Below are 19,759 nucleotides of genomic sequence, written 5' to 3' on the forward strand. Positions count from 1 at the left end.
AAATACAATATGATACAAATGTTAATGTGTATGTAGGCCTACAGTGTAAGACTTTTATATTGTGTAATGATGTATTGGTCAGGATAGCCTTGAGCTAAGGAAACTTTTTCCAGGTCCCAACAACTTGTCTTAAAGGCACCCAGTGCAACTTTCGAGGCTTAAAAATAAACATTCAATTTCTAGTCTTTTTTACACGTAGTAAGTTTCAATAACTCCATACCATTACATACCGACATTTAAGCAGCAAAGATGAGAAGTTGTTCGTGTGGTGAGAACTGATCGACAAAATCGATAACAACAACAATGCCGCCATTTTCTTTATTTTTTGTAACCTACAATAAATAAAGCAGGCTTCCAGTCAATGGAAAAATGGCTTCTCCCCACCGGCAATTGTTGTTGTTTACGATTTTCTATCAGTTCTCACCACACAACAACGTCTCATCTTTGCTCCTTGAATGTCGATATGTAATGGTATGGAGTTATTGAAACTTACTACGTGTAAAAAAGACTAGAAATTGAATGTTTATTTTTCATTGAATGTTTACATAAAGTTGCACTGGGTGCCTTTAAATTCCTGCTCCCTCTCCCTCTGCCTCTCCCCCCCCCCCCCCCCCCCCCTCTCTCTCTCTCTCTCTCTCTCTCTCTCTCTCTCTCTCTCTCTCTCTCTCTCTCTCTCTCTCTCTCTCTCTCTCCAATGTTCGAGTTTTAATGGGCTTTATGGGCGATGTAGACGTAAATCAACACTGAAAAAGAACAAAAAGTAGATTCAAGATAGCCTACCACAAAACATACGATATAATAAAAGTAAACATGCATAACAATCACATTGAATAGTCACAATGTAAAATATAATATTGGTGGAAATGTAAATATATTCAGTGAAACGTAAGACAATTATATTATGTGGAAATGTTGAAATGCTATTATAAGCCTTTCCACATGCTACCATTTAATTAATAAATACAGTTTTTGTTATCTTCGATCTAGCTCATTTGGGGGGAGAAAAAATCCACTCTCTCCAGGAGCGTAACTGTGTTCATCCCTACTTTCCGTTACCTTTCTGTAACCACTTAAACATTTTATTTTTGGGCGCCATGTAATTTCAGAACCAATGCACAAGAGGGCGCACTCTTCACAGCCAGCCTCAAGATCAACGAGTAATGTATGTTGTTGTTTATATTTGTGATTATTTTATAAATATTGACCTATTGAGATAGCTTTTTAAGTGTCAAAAATGTTTAACCTCAATGAAGTTCAGCAATAAGATAACGAGGAGTGTCGCTCAGAATTAAAAAAAGTGATTGAAGAAAATTGAATTAATCTAACACAAGGGTTTGGTCGTATGGGTGCGGCGGTGTGACTATTGTTTGATTATCTTTCAGTGTGTAGGCTATTTGATTTTCGTGAACCACCTAAGATGGCACAATTTGATTGGTTTGCTATCCCGGGATATTGGGCAACATCCCATGATTGAGATCTCCAACTCGCGCTAATAAAAACAAATAAACCGCTAATAAAAACAAATAAATCCCAGAAAAAAGCGTTATCTTGTTTATTTTTGGAGTGTTCACTTGTAGTATATACTAAAAGGGAATAGTGGGGAATATAATTCCCCACTAATCACGGAGCCTGAGGTGAATAATTGTTTAGGTAGGCCTATGTACTAGCCTACACGTGAATGCTCCAAAAAAATAAATAAAACACTTTTTGTCTGGATTTATTTGTTTTTATTAGCGGTTTATTTGTTTTTATTAGCGTGACGAGACTACCGTCGCACATATCCTTATGACATCACAGGTGGACACGCCCACCTGGGATGTCATAAGGGACAGATTTCCAAAATGGCTTGTAATGGCTAATCAACCCACACCATGGTGACATGTCATGGGACCTTTAAACTCTCTGAGCCTCCTCCTGCTTCCAAAAGTTCACTCCTTGGCTGCGTCGCATCCCGCATGTGAGTTCGGGGTTCAATACCTCTTTCTCACAGTGTGATTACACACACTGTAACTCAAGTCTTTGCTGTTGGTGTTATGGCGCATAACACGTCGGTTCTATGACGTCTCTTGTGTTTCCACAACAAGACTGTAGTTGGGGTTATCTCAGCCATGGTTGAGAAGAAATTGGGGGAGAGGAACTTTGGCTTTGACTCCCTGAAGTAGGCTACATGATCTGCGACATGCTGCTTGCAGCGGGCAGCGGGCAGCCGGCAGCGGGCAGCGCGCGGTTCAGTCTACTTCAGATTGATGTGGAAGTGGAAGACCCAGAGACGTCGGAGAACCCGACAAAGTCGTTTGTGATTCATAATATCGTCAGGAGGCGCAAACAGCTTTTGGCCGTGATCATATGCATTATAGATATCTATGTATTATATGATATTATTAGATATAGAGCTCCAGGACTGTAACGCAAGTGTTGTACACTTCCTTGTTATTTGGATAACAGTTCTGCTGTTGGTGTTATTGCGCATAACACGTCGGACTCATCTCAGCCATGGTTGAGAAGGAATTGGGGGAAAGTGACTTTGGCTTTGAGTCCCTGAAGTAGCCTACATGAACCACGACATGGAGGAGAAAGGAATTGTTGGCGGCGAATGTCTCCCGCTTGAGCCCCGCTTCCCACTGCCGAGGGACCACCGCCTCGGCGCTGCAGGAGGCGGAGGTGCCTAAGCGCTGACCACTCCCTCTGCAGCGAGGCTCCGGCGGCAGACAACCGCGGTCAACAATCGCGGGCAACAATCGCTTATTTCTCCTCCATGTCGTGGTTCAGTCTACTTCAGATTGATGTGGACGTGGAACAACCAGAGACGTCGGAGAACCCGACGGGGTCGTTTGAGATTCATAATATCGTCTGGTGGTTCACACAGCTTTTGGCCGTGATAATATATATTATATGATTTAGATATCTATGTATAATATGATATTATTTAGATATAGAGCTCCAGGACTCCCGTGTCTTGTAGAATATTTACAGAACCCGGCTAAAGGCTGTGTGCGCTTCGCCACTGCGTTACATCCACTGTAAACAGAGCGCATGTTACCGTGACTGCAACCTGCTCAGGGCCACACCCCCACCCTCCTTCTTGACCCGCCTCTCTCCTCCTCATTTGCATTAAAGCTACAGACACCGAAACGGCGTATTTGGGGAAAGCTCAATGTGCGAATCGCTCGTAGTGGCTGGCTGTAATTCTGCACCACGGCTGAATTTCGGGAATGTCTTCAAATACTGTGTTTGGGGCTACTAATATCTATATTAAAGCATCCATAAAGTAGCATGCCATGGGACCTTTATTAATTGTTCAATATTGTTATGGTGTAGTGGCTACAACTATCTCATTGTGCACAGTATAAAATATATGTTCTCACTATCCAAAATATTAGGCTCAAAGATCTGCCAAAATCTAGACTTAACTTATATTTAAGTCGACTTTTAAATAAAAGTCTTTAGAAACATGTTGGCATGGTTCCCTCGGAAATATTGGCAACGCCAGGATCCTTTGCGTTGATTCCAAGAACAAAATCTTTGAGGTCCGAACGGCTCCAAGGCCAATAAGAGATCGCCTCACTGCAATCTGTACTCACAAACATGGTATAGTTTGCCTAGGCTAATAGGCCTATGGCCCAGAAGGCAATCTCTACCCGCCAGTTTTCAGGTTTTACCGTGTCTCTAGATTGATGTTGATGCGCAGAGGAGAAAGAATGTAGATTGTAGAATGTGCGGGAGTGTAAGGTTGGGAGCGAGTTTTCAGAGAGAATCACACACACACGCACACGCACACGCTCACGCTCACAAGCGTGAGCGTGTGCACAGTCACACTCACACTCACACCATCGACCGGGTGTCTTCGTTGCCAGAAGAGAGTGAAAGCCACGCGCGGTTTGCCGGAGCATGGACTTGTTTTTCTCGTTCCTGCATATCTGAAAAAGGTGCGACATCACTGACGCAGCTAAGCTCAATGCACACCGAGGACAACAGCGGAAGGATTGGTGGCTCTCCCAGCGTATTAACTTAAACACTCAAACGGCGGGGAAAGGTATAGTGATGGGTCTTCTATTCTATATCCTAGAGAGAGAGAGAGAGAGAGAGAGAGAGAAAGAGAGAGAGAGAGAGAGAGAGAGAGAGAGAGAGAGAGAGAGAGAGAGAGAGAGAGAGAGAGAGAGAGAGAGAGAAACATTAGAAACGCATTCAAAATAGTTAAATTTAATTTAATGTAAAATCTAGAATGTTTAAGCAATACAGTCTTGGTAAACACCTACTTTGCTAGCCACTTTATGGTAAAACGTTTTGTCCTAATTCGTCATTTTTCCGAAAGAAATCAGAGAGAGAGAGTGAGGGACGGACAGAGAGCTAAAAAGACAGATTACTGTCGGCTGTTGTCAGCTGTTCCACATTGTTGCTTTTGTTGTTGTTAGATACGTTGTACAGAGAGCGTGGGATATTTGCCTGATAGAAACAATCCACCAACTATACACACACAACTCAGCAGGTCGTTATTGAATGACAGGTGGCCTGTTGCCACATAATGCCATGTTAATGATCGAATGAAGAGCGGAAGGTTTGCCGGCCTCTTATGACTCACAATTTCCACAGATGTAGGCATTCACAAACGTCGCTCAATCTTTAAATCTCCACGACACACCTTGACAAAGAACCAAATGATTGTTAATGTGCACTGGGAGATACCCAAATCGGCCAAGAAGTAGGCCTACCTTGCAGAGATTCTGCTTTTTCTGTGTGCAAATAATTACCAAGCAAATATCCAAACAAAAGCTACCAAGGCCTTGAAATATCATTATTTTCTGTTGGTATTATTCTATATTTATCCCCTTCTCTTGATGTATTGGTTTATGTCTCCTACTATTTGCCTACATGTTCACGTAAATGAATGCTCATGCACTCAAACATACACATCAATGATATAAACACCCTGGCACATACACAAACAAAAACACCCCCCACACAAACACGCACACACAGCACAAAAACTAGATGTCTACCAAGTCCCCTCCCCTGGTCGCGGGGAAGCCTTCGGGGGTGCGGGTCATGATCACTCGCGGAGAACAGCCTCCTGCAGACAGCCTTCCGATGGGCTCCATGGCCTACAGCCAGGGTACGTACCCAGGGTTACTGTCTGAGCCTTCTGGCTGAGTGTGTGTGTGTGTGTGTGTGTGTGTGTGTGTGTGTGTGTGTGTGTGTGTGTGTGTGTGTGCGTGTGCGAGTGAGGGAGTGAATAAGTGAGTGGGTGAGGGAGAGAAAAACCAACCCCAACCTGCTAGGTCATATCATAGCACAGAGACGGCTCTTATTAAAGTTTTAAATGATATTCGCCTTAACTCAGACTCACAGAGAGCATCAGTGCTAGTCTTACTCGACCTTAGCGCAGCGTTTGACACAGTGGACCATGCCATTCTTCTCCATAGACTGGAACACTGGGTTGGGCTATCAGGCACAGTTTTAAACTGGCTTAAGTCATACCTTGAAGATAGAAGTTTCACTGTGACTATTGGTAACTGGTCCTCATCTTCCACTCCACTAACATGTGGTGTCCCCCAAGGGTCCATCCTGGGTCCTCTACTCTTTAATCTGTACATGCTGCCACTTGGACAGATTATTCGAAAGTACCAGATTTCATACCATAGTTATGCAGATGATACACAAATGTATCTATCTCTGTCACGCAATGACCCAACCCCACTTCAAGTCCTATATCAGTGTCTTGCAGATGTCGACATATGGATGTGTCAGAATTTTCTCCAGCTTAACAACGAGAAAACTGAAGTGATTTTATTTGGCAACAAAAAGGACAGGCTTGAACTAACGTCACTACTTTCAAACAAAGGACTACAGGTTAAGACCACTGTAAAAAACCTTGGAGTCCAAATTGACAGTGACCTCACTTTTAACAGCCATATCAAGTCAGTTTCTAAATCAGCTTTCTATCATTTAAAAAACATTTCAAAATTAAGAAATCTCATGACAAAATCAGATCTGGAGAAGCTCATTCATGCCTTTATTTCTAGCAAGCTTGACTACTGTAACGGTCTCCTCACAGGCCTACCCAAAAAAAATATCAGGCAGCTCCAGCTGATCCAGAATGCAGCTGCTAGGGTCCTTATGAAAGCTAAGAGGTCAGACCACATTACACCCCTACTAAAAACTTTACACTGGCTCCCTGTCAGTCAAAGAATAGATTTTAAAGTATTGTTGCTTGTTTTTAAATCACTAACTGGAATGGGGCCCACTTATCTCGTAGACCTCCTCCAATACCACACCCCCACTAGACCTCTTCAGTGTTTCCCACAGACCAAGGACCAATGTGTGGTGGTGCGGGAGGGGGGGGGGGGGGGGGGGGGCATCAGTGACATCGGTGGGTTCATGTGTTAGCATCGTCGTTCTCGCTCCGTGTGTGTGTGTGTGTGTGTGAGAATGACAGGGAGAACGAGTGCTATGCAGAGATGAATGGACGGAACGATTTTAGATTTCCAAATCGCGTTATTAAAAAAAAAAAATAATAAAAAAAAAATAATATATATATTATATATATAAAAAAAAAAAAAAAAAAAAAAAAGACAGAATCAATTCGTGGCGCTCGATGTTGATTCTGTGGCGCCGCGCCACACAATGGTCTATGTATGGGAAACACTGCTCTTAGATCTCAAGACCAACTGTTTTTAACAAAACCAACTGTGAGAACCAAAAGCGGTGAAGCTGCCTTTAGTTTTTATGCTACTCAGCTGTGGAACCAGCTGCCAATTTCAATTAGAACTGCACCCTCTATTGACAGTTTTAAAACCAGTACCAAGACCCATCTATTTTCTGTTGCCTTTTCTTAGACTAATTTTCTGTTTTATATGCTCTCCCTTATGCATAACCCTTTATTCACTTTATTTAGGTTTTTTATCTGATTTTATACATTTTAATTTTTATATTTTGTCTTGTCTTCCTTTTATTATGGAAAACACTTCATTGTATTTGTGTAAAGCACTTTGGGTTGCCATTGGCATGAAATGTGCTATATAAATAAAAGTGCCTTGCCTTGCCTTGCTCCTTTTGTACCCCAGCATCTGCTAAATAATAAAGTTGGGAGGTTTTATTGAGTGAGCATGTGTAGGATTAACATCAACAGAGTGTTTCACTGACCTTCGTCCTCTTCTTGTTCAGTGGATAGCGGAACGTTGGAGCCCCAGTCATCTTCTGTGAATCCACAAAGAGAGGTGGTACGTAGGCATAACGCACGTAACACAAGATAACCCAGAGATGGTTAAAAAACTAAATAACACTTTGGATTGTTGTTGATTGGGTTCTATTCATTCACTATTATTGGCAAGCTGATTTTTATCCTGCTTGCAACTAGATTAGAGCAATCTACAGTATGCCAAACAAAATAAGCAACAAAATTGTCATGCTCTTGATTCATCTTTGATGATACGGTAGCTGCTATATGATTCAGAACTGACCAGTCTTGACTAAGGGACGTTCGGCACTCTGACATAAGAGAGGAGATGAGGGATACCTTATTGGCACACAACCAGAATTGGGGGGTATTTACAATAGTTTACTCCCACAGATTAAACTTTAGGGTAAGTAAAACCCTGTTTTAGCAAGGAAACTTGCTATGCACATTCATAAGAGTGGTAAAGGTTTTAGAAAAAATGTACACATTAAGTACCATAGGAGCAGGTAGGAGGAACGTCAAACATTCTCAAAACCCACGTCAAACTAGCTTGAACTGGGTAGCTCTTAGAAAGATACCCATTTTGTATAAAGCTTTGTGAGACCCAAAGGGAATTAGAAAGTTTTGCTTTATTTAGCTTCATACTTGTGGGAATCTTGCGGGAATCTGGCAGCATGTTATTGATGAAAACAAACTCAGCCAGCTGTAGTAAACTGTAAAAACGTGTCCGTAAAGGTTTCGAATCCCCACCGTGTAGACTGGCCATTCCAAGAGTGTATGTGTATATTAAATACCGCTTTCAAAGCTTCATCCACTCGCACAAATTCGTCCTGCTATAAATTATAAACTTAATCTGAGATAATATTCAGTGCAGAATGTGTAGGCTCTGTTTACTAACATCACATATGATGCACAAGTTCCTTCCTCAACCACAATACACATCAAACAATGCACACAGTAACCATTAACAGGCATATGTAGAGACAGTAGCAAACCAGAAACAAGCAAAGAGTCACAGAGATAAACCTCTGTGGTACTGTTGCATCACTCGGTCTGTCCGTCAAAGATTTCATATCTCTGTGAGCTGGCTGCTAATTTGGTCTGCTATTCATGGTCCCTCATCATTCTTAAATATAATAACTACTACTACTACCACCACTGGCGATTAGTTCAACTTTCATATCGGTTAAAATTACCTGGACAAAATAGCCATTAAGAAATTAATTAATTAATCGGGACACTATTTGGTTACTGTACTTTGTAACCCAAAAATTCTCAACAGCATTGTATGCGTTTGTGTTCATTGGGTGTCTAGGAAATGTTGAACCACTGCTTTGACGACCTGGAGCGCTTCATGGGCCGCCTGCAGCAGACGGCAGACGCCCAGGGCATCCTCAACCAGCGGAGGAAGAGTAAGAAACGCAGCAGGAAGAGCAAGAAGGAAGACAAAGACGGTGAGACGACGATCATTAAAGAGGGGAATTACCCCCACTTAAAGCGTCTGTTGAATGATGCATAGAAGATAATTATAGGTACAGTCATTAGATTCTGACCATTAATGTCCTTCATTTTTTGTGTTGGAGCTAAAGTTGCTTAGGTGTGTTGCAGGTTTGCGTTGTTGTAGGTAAGGTTGAAGGATTACCATTTCAGGTTATTCAGTATGTTTTAATTAATAAACAACTTTTTGGCTTATTTAGACTTAACTTTAAAAAAAAAAAAAAAAGTTTTATTTAAGTGCACAATGAGGTTATTCAGACTCTTTGTTTTGCAGAAAATGTGCTGACCATGAAAGCTTGCCCGCCAATCGAGGAGGAATTTGTGGGCATCTTCCAGAAAATCAAGTATTCATTCAGTCTTCTGGTGAGCACCAAACATCCCATTCTGGAAAAATAAATGTTGGTTAATCATTTGAAGTTGAACAAAACAAGTCAGATCCTCCCATCTCAACTGACTTACTTCTGGTTCATTCAGGACCGTCTCAAGCCTTTCATCACAGAACCCAACTCCCCAGGACTGCTGCATCACGTCTTCGTTCCCCTGGATCTGGTAAATCGACTTGGCTTTTCTGACCGATTCCTCTGACGGACTGTTTGACTGACTGACTGACTGTGGTTGTTTTCTCTCCCTCACAGTTGGTCAAAACCACCGGAGGGCCAGAGCTGGGGGCCTCTGTGGTCAGTCCTGCCCTGACCAGTGGAGCCGTGTCACTGCTACAGAAACACCTGACCCAGGAGGAGAAAGATCTCTGGAATACACTAGGACCAAACTGGACTTCACCATGGTAGCTATCTAGCTAGCTAAAGTCTAAACTACTAAGTGTTCTAACGACCCAATGATCTAGCTTCTTAGCTATCTAGTATCTATCTCGTCTAACTTCTTAGTGTGCTAATTATCGACCCTCCTTATGGCTTACATAGCCTCCTAATTACCTAGATATTGTCGTGGATAAAACCCACGGTCTAATACTCTAATAAATTACGGGAGGTCGAGACGGACTAGGGTTGAATGATCAAGGCTTTATTGCGACTGCAGAGAGTAACAACATCTCCTGAGTAGGTTTGCAAAGAACTCGCGAACTGTCTCGAAGCTCCGCGTTATATTCTAATTGTGTGGCTTCCCCTAAGTGGTCCTTGGACATTCACGATGCTCTACAGGCCCTTCCCATTCCCCATCAACATTTATCTTCCTGCCCAAGTTGATACATACATTCATACATTCAAGCATTACGTACAAGAGTTATATATTAAACATTACAGTTATATGAAGTTACATATTATGCATTACAGTTATATGAAGTGAGGTCTTTGATTAAAATCCATTCATCGCCTTGTTTATTAACCTGATCTTAAATCACCATGACCTACCACATGTGTTTAAAAGATGAGCCCTGAGAAAGCAATATTCATTTAAACAGTAAAATAAGCATTTGTAATAGTTAACAATGGCACTTTATTTGTCTGTTGCATATACAGTCATAATCCTGAAGTTGGTAGTGTCTGATTTTAACCGGGGTATGGATTCGTTAACTTAACGTCTAACTTGAAGCCTACAGAATATACATTCTAAAGCTACAAACGAGAAACCATAGGGGGTAACAGATGTCTCTGTAAGAGGCCATTTACACGAGGCGTCGGGCGTTCATCGGAATGCAGGCATTTGTTTGACACAGGAAGGCCAGGTAATATCAATAGTGTTTAACATTTTGCTCATTTTGCATTTGTACTTCCAAGAGTACCATGTAACTGAAAGGGAGGATTATTATTATATTGTTTTATTATACTATCTGTTCCCATGAGCTGCCTCTGCCCCTGCTGCCAGTTCCCAGCTCGGGGTGTCTGTCCCTCCCTACACCCCTGTGTTCCTGGATGGGTGGGAACCAGGTCACCCAGACAGTCAGCCTTGGGACGACCCGGTTGAGGTGCAACACAGAGAGGATTCCAGTGTGACGAGGGCCGTGGAGGTACTGCCAATCATCAACATTTATCTGTCATAGCGCTCGTTTGGTATAGGAGCGTTTCAATCATGTGATCGGAAGTTCCATAAAATAAGTTCAAGCATCCATTGTGGTACTTTTTGACCAGATTTTCTGAATAAGCCAGCAACCAGTTGTTATTATTCATGTTATAATGGTTAAAAAGCACCAACTTGGCATCTTGGAATGTGCACCAAATCATGTGACACTTCTCTGAACTCTCTGCTGTTATGTTTTCTTAGAAACGTTGTCATGCAACCCATTATTTTGTAGTGTTCCTTTGCACACATTCATTGTTCTCTGCGGCCTGTACTGGGAGTCGCTTTGGGGTGAAAATCGTCTGCAAAATGGCTATATTTACATGTAGGATATGATGACCATATAGATTGGTGAAGGATGACAGAATATCAATGTTAAGGCACTCATTGACAGAGGCCGGAAATGTATTTACCAAATGTCTAAATGCTGTGCCCAGGAACCTTCTTTGCAAACGTCAGAAAGGCCTTCTTCTGGTCCACAGCAAAGCGATGAGTTGTAAGTCCAAATCCATAGTGACACATCAAGACTTCCCAATGAACACACTTGGTCTTGACTCTATGTGCGACGATCCAACAGAGATGGCAGCACACTACCACCAGAGGGCGAAAGAATGTTCAACTGCAGTTACGACTTTGTGGCACGAAACAGTAGTGAGCTCTCGGTGCTCCAAGGAGAGACCTTAGAGGTACGTTTGATCCCATTATAGTGTAGGTTGTGGTGGGATGGTGTTGTATTTAGTAGCATCAGTTTCCCAAGTAGTCTACCCCAAAAACTTAAAATTATCCTGCCAAAAATAAATGCATGAGTAGCGTGCCCTCTTAAGGGTGACACCAAAGCTAGGTATTTAATCTGATCATTCTGCAGGTCGTTGAGTCCTCTAAGAGGTGGTGGAAGTGTCGCAACCGCTTCGACCAGATAGGATTTGTTCCCTTCAACATCCTGGAGCCCATGTCGGCCCTCAGTGACCATCCAGAGAACAACCAAGTGGCAAGGAGTTTATCAAAGGTATGTTATCCATCCAAAGGTATTTTGTTTTTAAATATAAATAGGCCTACATTGAAGACGATGATTTTAAGGTTCTGCCAACTGCAGAATTCGAGGCCCATTTAAAAATGACTCCTTTAGTTATTTTCTTTGATAGTTGTTCGGCCTACAATAAATGTTCAGGGTTTCTTAATCAGGTGTTCCAAAGAGTCCCAATGTTACTCTCCTACCTACAGTTACACAGTTACGATAACAGTTGGCAATTTGTGCTTCAATTTGTGTTAAATAGAAGGTGCCTCTCAGTCCTCCGACCAACAAGTACTTGTCGTACGCCCCGCCCAGTCTGTCCTCCAACAGCCCCAGCCCCCGTCCCCGGAGCGCGCTCGAACCCCCCAACGCGATGCCGGGGGACGACGCCGGAAGAGGTAGTTGTAACCATTCAGGGTGTCCTTCAATTTATGCCAAAGACTTAGGGTCAAAACCTCTTAATAAGGTTTCGCCTTATTTTAGTCAACCACTTTTATTGATACTTCATCGCAATTATTTGAATGAAAATGGCCTGGAAACAACGAAAAACCCACCTAAACTAAATTCTCCTGTAACATATATCACCCATGAATAAAAATAAACGACCCGACATGCTTGTGTGTGTGTGTTCAAGGTTTCATGATGAACAACGAGCTCCTCCAGAGGCTCACCACTGGCCGGGCTGGCTCTGTGCACCCGCTGGTGATCCCCCGCACCACCGACACCTCCGCCCCCCTGGACTACCACTCCTCCACGCAGGAGGTGGAGCAGTGGCTCTCCGCCAAGGGGTTCAGCCCCGAGTGAGTCCGCTGGGGTGGGGGGATTAATGTTTGATTAACGTTTGTGTTGTTATAATTAATATGTGTTATTTATATTATTTCATTTCATATTCTTCTGTTGAATAGTATTCATATCAATATTGTTTTGATTCATATTGTTGTTTTGATTGTTCATTATTTTTTTCATCCATCTCTTAATTGTCGTTAGGACAGTGCAGTGTCTTGGCGTGCTGTCGGGTGCTCAGCTCTTCTCACTGAACAAGGAGGAGCTGCGGACCGTCTCGCCCCAGGAGGGCTCCAGGGTGTACAGCCAGATCATGGTGCAGAAGGCCTTGCTAGAGGTACCCAAACTCTTGTGTGAATATAAGACCGAGAAACATGTATGCGTGTGCATGCATTCAAGTTTGTGTTATTGCATGAATGCGAGTGTGTGGACACTAAGTTGATCTCTCACTTGAACATCGAATTAAACTGCTATCCCTACAAGAACTAATGGAAATGACAAAACGGTAAAAAAATAAATAAAAACTAATTTGAAAGAAACTGAATCCCTTCTGAACCCACCCATGTGTTCCAGGACGTGCGTAAAGCCACAGAGCTGGAGGCGGTGATGCAAAAGCAGAAACTCAAGGCCGACCTGCAGGAAGGAAGTGAAATATTATAACGCTTAACGTGAACGGAGCAAAGTGCTTAAGGATAATGAAGCAGCTTCACCACTAAACACCAGGTATCTTTGCTGTACTTTAGAGAGCCAGCATGCCTCCCGACTGCACAGATGGAGAGTTGGAGGATGATGGTTTGCTCAAAAACCAACCAATTGTGGTCTAATCTGTCCAACACAGTTACTGAAAATTAAAGATTTTTCTTATTTCCATACAAAACCAAACCCATAGAAGTCATTTAAATGAAGGAATGACATTGTTTGTTTTTAAATCACACATTAATATAATCACTGTTGACACAGACACAGATTGCACAGGGAATTTGGCCAAGCAAGGTGCGCAACTGTATCTTATTTATGCGTTAAATCGTATTTATGATTCCAGCAAATCAATGTTGACTTGTTGAGTAATTAAACTATTTTGCATCTTGAGAAGCATATGAACTAACTATTTTGTCATGTACATCATAAATTCCTGAGACATTACATTTGCTAATCTAGATAATCATGATAATGAAATTCTGCACATGGGGGGGAAACATTGCACTTTTAATCAAGTGAAAATGTAGAAGAGCGCAATAGTGATCAGAAGTAAATGAAGTAACTTCTGATACAATCCCAACAGCTCTCATGTAAACACTTTATCAATAAATGTTTGTCAGATGACGTTCGTTTTTAAACTGTCCACCGATAGTAACTTTCAGAAAATAAAAACTCAGATATTACAGTTAAGGCACTCGTGAAAATGTCTTTCAAAACACAGAACACTTCAGAAATACTATGTCAGAAATTGTGAATACATTTGTTCAGTTTAACTGCCTCCAATTACTTATTTTAATTTAAAGAATACAAATATCCCATTGACTTTAACAGAGCTGCATAGTGTCACAGGCTCCATTCTACACACAATTACATATTTATTTTTTACCCACTTGGGCCAAGTTCTGTCAGCAGAGGGGGCTCACGCTCAGTACCTCTACAGTGGAAACGGTTAATAAGGCAAAGTTGATAGAGTTAAGAGAGTCCAAGTACATTGCCTCAATGTCTGTAAAACAGTAAAATGCGATATGAATCATAAACATTGGCAACCCACAATGAAAAAAATCGACCGCGATAATCAATACAAATATCCTGAAATCACAGCGTCAAGTTAAACAAACGTAGATCCAAAAAAAGGCAGAGGCCTCAACCACTAGCGGTTGAGCTAAAATGTCCCCTCTCATTGAACCGTTATAACAACTTGCTTCACGTTATCTCTCTCTTTCATTGGTCCTCTTTATTTGTCCTCTTTGTAGGTTAAACTATGGTCATAGCACTCCCAGTTGAGCAGCTCTTTGCCTTCAAACCACAGCTGGATCTCCCTCTCAGCACCCTCAACAGAGTCACTGGCATGGACCACGTTCCTGATTACAATAGCAGAAAAACAAACATCAATGTTGTTCACCAACTCAAAATAACATATTTATTCATATTTATTTCTTAATCCTGTGTTGCTAACTTTCTACTTGTAATCAATACTCAATACTTTTTGATGACAATTACCAGAGACTATATCGCTAGATATTCACATTTGTTGAAATGTTAACATTATAAGACAAGTTGTTTCAACAATTGCGACCAAGTAATCCATTTGAATTGGAAAACAACGTTGAAATCAAAATTATTACTTATAACTACACTCGTAAAAGTGTCCTTTTCTTTTGTATATTGGTTGGTCTATATATATATATATATATATACACACATATATATATATATATATATACACATATATATATATATATATATATATATACACACATATATATATATATATATATACACATATATATATATATATATATATATATATATATATATATATATATATATATATATATATATATATATATATATATATATATATATATACATACATATATATACACACATATATTATATTATATATATATTGGTATATTTATACTGTACAATATAATTGGCGGTAAGCTATAGCTAGCAGAGCTAAGACCTAGGAGGGGGTCAGTATTGGGTCGTTGTGAGCTCACCGGCTGACGTGGAGGCTGAGGTCTCCGCGCACCGTGCCTGCCGGGGCCTCCGCTGGGTTGGTGGGGCCAACCATCCTGCGAGACGACTGGACCACGTTCAGGCCCTCCCACACCTGTGTGCACGACCGTCATCCAACATTAGGGATGGGCAGTTGGTGAACGTGTCGGCTCTGAGAGGCGGCCTCTTTGAGGGGAACTATGTGAGCAGACGAGCCTGTAGAGCTGTTTTTTATATATATATATATATATATATATATATATATATATATATATATATATATATATATATATATATACACACACAGGTCCTTCTCAAAAAATTAGCATATTGTGATAAAGTTCATTCTTTTCCATAATGTAATGATAAAAATTAAACTTTCATATATTTTAGATTCATTGCACACCAACTGAAATATTTCAGGTCTTTTATTGTTTTAATACTGATGATTTTGGCATACAGCTCATGAAAACCCAAAATTCCTATCTCAAAAAATTAGCATATCATGAAAAGATTCTCTAAACGAGCTATTAACCTAATCATCTGAATCAACAAATTAACTCTAAACACCTGCAAAAGATTCCTGAGGCTTTTAAAAACTCCCAGCCTGGTTCATTACTCAAAACCGCAATCATGGGTAAGACTGCCGACCTGACTGCTGTCCAGAAGGCCATCATTGACACCCTCAAGCAAGAAGGTAAGACACAGAAAGAAATTTCTGAACGAATAGGCTGTTCCCAGAGTGCCGTATCAAGGCACCTCAGTGGGAAGTCTGTGGGAAGGAAAAAGTGTGGCAGAAAACGCTGCACGACGAGAAGAGGTGACCGGACCCTGAGGAAGATTGTGGAGAAGGGCCGATTCCAGACCTTGGGGGACCTGCGGAAGCAGTGGACTGAGTCTGGAGTAGAAACATCCAGAGCCACCGTGCACAGGCGTGTGCAGGAAATGGGCTACAGGTGCCGCATTCCCCAAGTCAAGCCACTTTTGAACCAGAAACAGCGGCAGAAGCGCCTGACCTGGGCCACAGAGAAGCAGCACTGGACTGTTGCTCAGTGGTCCAAAGTACTTTTTTCGGATGCAAGCAAATTTTGCATGTCATTCGGAAATCAAGGTGCCAGAGTCTGGAGGAAGACTGGGGAGACGGAAATGCCAAAATGCCTGAAGTCCAGTGTCAAGTACCCACAGTCAGTGATGGTCTGGGGTGCCATGTCAGCTGCTGGTGTTGGTCCACTGTGTTTTATCAAGGGCAGGGTCAATGCAGCTAGCTACCAGGAGATTTTGGAGCACTTCATGCTTCCATCTGCTGAAAAGCTTTATGGAGATGAAGATTTAATTTTTCAGCACGACCTGGCACCTGCTCACAGTGCCAAAACCACTGGTAAATGGTTTACTGACCATGGTATTACTGTGCTCAATTGGCCTGCCAACTCTCCTGACCTGAACCCCATAGAGAATCTGTGGGATATTGTGAAGAGAAAGTTGAGAGACGCAAGACCCAACACTCTGGATGAGCTTAAGGCCGCTATCGAAGCATCCTGGGCCTCCATAAGACCTCAGCAGTGCCACAGGCTGATTGCCTCCATGCCACGCCGCATTGAAGCAGTCATTTCTGCAAAAGGATTCCCGACCAAGTATTGAGTGCATAACTGAACAATATTATTTGAAGGTTGACTTTTTTTGTATTAAAAACGCTTTTCTTTTATTGGTCGGATGAAATATGCCAATTTTTTGAGATAGGAATTTGGGGTTTTCATGAGCTGTATGCCAAAATCATCAGTATTAAAACAATAAAAGACCTGAAATATTTCAGTTGGTGTGCAATGAATCTAAAATATATGAAAGTTTAATTTTTATCATTACATTATGGAAAAGAATTAACTTTATCACAATATGCTAATTTTTTGAGAAGGACCTGTATATATATACACACACACATATTGTATAGCAGCAATGTGGGGGAAAGTCAGTGAATGGGTAAGCACTTGCTTTAACATTATCCGATTTAGAAGTAAATCTATTCCACATTCACATCAGCTACTACAAATTAAATTTTCAATACTGTAGCCTTATGTGAAGCTAAGAAATTATTTCATCCCAAAAAATTGGAGACTTCAAAGCATACCGAATAATGAAGACAACTATCATACAATTCATCATCACATTCAATGGGTTGCACTAGGAAACCCATATGAAAGGTATAGTGTGTAGGATGTATTGATTTCTACTGTGAGGTTGTAGATTGCAAACAACTAAATTTCATCCCCTCACTTCCCAACGTGTGCAAAGCTACAGTGGCCCATACTGGCCTGTAAACTGCCAGAAGGTAATCCAAAGAACTTCCCATGTGTCAAGTGAGAAGGTTGCTTAATACATTCTAAATTCCTATTTAGTCACTAAAATATAGTCCATAGCTTCGATCTTCACTAATAAGGAGACAGCCAGTATATTTGGTAGTGTCATGCAGGTGGCACAAAATCAAAAGTTAGGTTAAATTTAACCTAATTTTCAAGATGTGCTAGAGCTTTTGCACGAAAGCCTGAGGGATGTTACCATGGCGACCACAGGACCCGATGTCATGTAGTCAACCAGATTCGGATAGAAGGGCTTCTTCACGAGCTCTCGGTAATGCTGAGACAGGAGACCGTCAGATGCCTACCCAGGGATAGAAGAAGGGAGAGACGAAGAGGGGTACGAAGAATGGATAGAAGGGAGGGGGGGGGGAATGGAAAATTCAAATAAGAGGGGAGGAAGGGTAGGAGATGGATAAAAAGGGAGGGGAACAATCTACACATTTCCAAAATTCGGCTTCATTGTTGAATTATTATTAAAACTACTACTAGCAGCTTATTAATACTTTTTCAACGTGATTGGTGCCCCTTTTTGAATTTGTAGGGACATATTAGGCCTACCTGCAACATCTTCAAGCCCACTAGTTTGAAGCCCCGTTTCTCAAAGCGCTGAATAATTTGTCCAACGTATCTTCGTTGAACTCCATCAGGCTTCACCGCTACGAGGGTGCGCTCTACTCCACCAGTGAAACCTAAATAGCATCGAAAATACAGGAATGTATTTTAGGCAACCACATTCCCTTACATAGTATTGGAAGCATCCACGCAAAGCTTAGGTTTAACTCGTAAGTTACCCGACAAGCTAATGAATGGCAGCCAGGCTTCTATTATTTACATATAGGCTACACATGTGACTCCCTTGCGCTCAACAACAAGTATCCAATGAAAAACGATGACAATTGCTTGGTCTGTGTGGGATTGTTATCAACTCGTGCGAAAAGACCACGGTGCTTCTGCTGGTTTATTTTTCAGTCTCGCTCTACATATAGGCGTGTCTTTCGACGAGAGCTCGGCCACCTCTGCCTAAATTAACAGGTAAACATATTCAGTCATATATTCATCTTTTCTGACAATTGACCATCTGGTGACTTTGACTGACTCTGTTTTTCTCACTTAGTAAAATGATAAAACATACAATATCAATGAAAACAATTTTCAATTAAATTGTAGATTGTTATCTAGGTTATTACACCTCGAGCTCAATAGGCGGTTGGACCTCAACATTAATGAGGCTTAACTTTCCACAAGGGTGCAAGCTGGCTACAAATAAGTAGCATAAAAAGTAAAATAAATAATGGCATGACACCCCTGTTGTCTTTACAAGTGTGGTGAGATTAGTGGGCCTACTTACTGGATTGAGCCCGGTGTATGGCTCCGCTGGACAGAGGTGCAGAGGTAAACTTGGAAACGAGCGCTTTTTCACTAAATCGACTCCTTGTAAAACACCGCCCATGTTGAAGAATACTCTTGAAAACACATGTCTGTGAGAGAATCATGATCGTTAACGTGCCCAAAGAGTATTAATGGACAAGCCTAACGGTTTTTACAGATAACTAGGCTGGTGACCGTGTCGTTTTCAAAGGGTCAAACAAAAATCACGAGTGCGTCCAAGCGCATGCAGCCTCACTTCAGATATGTGGGAAACGAATGCCAAGCGGACATGTCCTCTTGGTTTATTTAATCACCTTAAAAACTTAGCCCGCAGCGACCCTGAACATTTCCGAAACTCCCCGTTTACACCTCTTCTCCTCGCTCCTCCTCCCTCCTCACGTTTATCAATGACCCTATGGTCATTGATATGGGAAGGGGGTCAACCACTTGCATTCAAATTGGTACAGTAATAAGCTCACATCATGCAAACATAAATACCCAGGTTTAAATTGGGTTATTCATCATCCCATTTTTTATTTACAAATTACAACCGCCGTTAGATTTTATTTGAGCTCAGCCAGTTTGCTACCGATTTAATAAAATTGTTATGGTGTCATATACCTTGCCGACAATTGGACGGATTCGGATTGCCGACAATTGGACGGATAATTAAACTACAACGCAGCCGCAGGGCGCCCAGGAACGCTGCAATAGCACGTCAGGGTTGGCCAAAGGGCCATCGTTCTTGCCCCATCGTCTGGGGTTAATGACATGCATGGTACAAAACAAAAATAAACGCGTTTCAATCCAAAATAAGTTCAAATCACTCTAGAAGGCTTGAGTGTTTTCTTTTTGGTA

The 19,759-nt window shown here is 41.5% G+C and overlaps 2 protein-coding genes across 5 annotated transcripts; one reads left to right on the forward strand and one right to left on the reverse strand.

Annotated features, from left to right (window-relative positions):
• The first annotated feature begins 3,644 nt into the window (after window positions 1–3,644).
• Window positions 3,645–13,802, forward strand: eps8l1a (eps8 like 1a). Of its 3 annotated transcripts, none has more exons than XM_060039863.1 (15): window positions 3,645–4,033; window positions 4,978–5,110; window positions 7,162–7,217; window positions 8,490–8,628; window positions 8,946–9,034; window positions 9,146–9,220; window positions 9,307–9,455; window positions 10,493–10,634; window positions 11,122–11,180; window positions 11,262–11,370; window positions 11,550–11,690; window positions 11,959–12,094; window positions 12,331–12,496; window positions 12,689–12,816; window positions 13,053–13,802. In XM_060039863.1, the coding sequence occupies exons 2-15, from the start codon at window positions 4,990–4,992 to the stop codon at window positions 13,061–13,063; spliced, it is 1,521 nt and encodes a 506-aa protein (XP_059895846.1). In that variant the 5' UTR covers window positions 3,645–4,033; window positions 4,978–4,989; the 3' UTR covers window positions 13,064–13,802. The 3 variants fall into 3 exon arrangements, with proteins under 3 accessions (XP_059895846.1, XP_059895830.1, XP_059895838.1); XM_060039847.1 differs by having other exon boundaries at window positions 3,649–4,033; window positions 12,684–12,816; XM_060039855.1 differs by lacking the exon at window positions 3,645–4,033 and having other exon boundaries at window positions 4,187–5,110; window positions 12,684–12,816.
• On the reverse strand, window positions 13,665–19,233 carry nme4 (NME/NM23 nucleoside diphosphate kinase 4). Of its 2 annotated transcripts, none has more exons than XM_060039879.1 (5): window positions 18,882–19,233; window positions 18,092–18,222; window positions 17,733–17,834; window positions 15,185–15,297; window positions 13,665–14,539 (listed from the first exon to the last, which is right to left on the reverse strand). In XM_060039879.1, the coding sequence occupies exons 1-5, from the start codon at window positions 19,024–19,026 to the stop codon at window positions 14,413–14,415; spliced, it is 618 nt and encodes a 205-aa protein (XP_059895862.1). In that variant the 5' UTR covers window positions 19,027–19,233; the 3' UTR covers window positions 13,665–14,412. The 2 variants fall into 2 exon arrangements, with proteins under 2 accessions (XP_059895862.1, XP_059895872.1); XM_060039889.1 differs by lacking the exon at window positions 18,882–19,233 and adding an exon at window positions 18,325–18,498.
• Window positions 19,234–19,759: the final 526 nt, after the last annotated feature.

This window comes from Gadus macrocephalus, chromosome 2, assembly GCF_031168955.1.
Source record: "Gadus macrocephalus chromosome 2, ASM3116895v1".
Classification (NCBI taxonomy): Eukaryota; Metazoa; Chordata; class Actinopteri; order Gadiformes; family Gadidae; genus Gadus; species Gadus macrocephalus.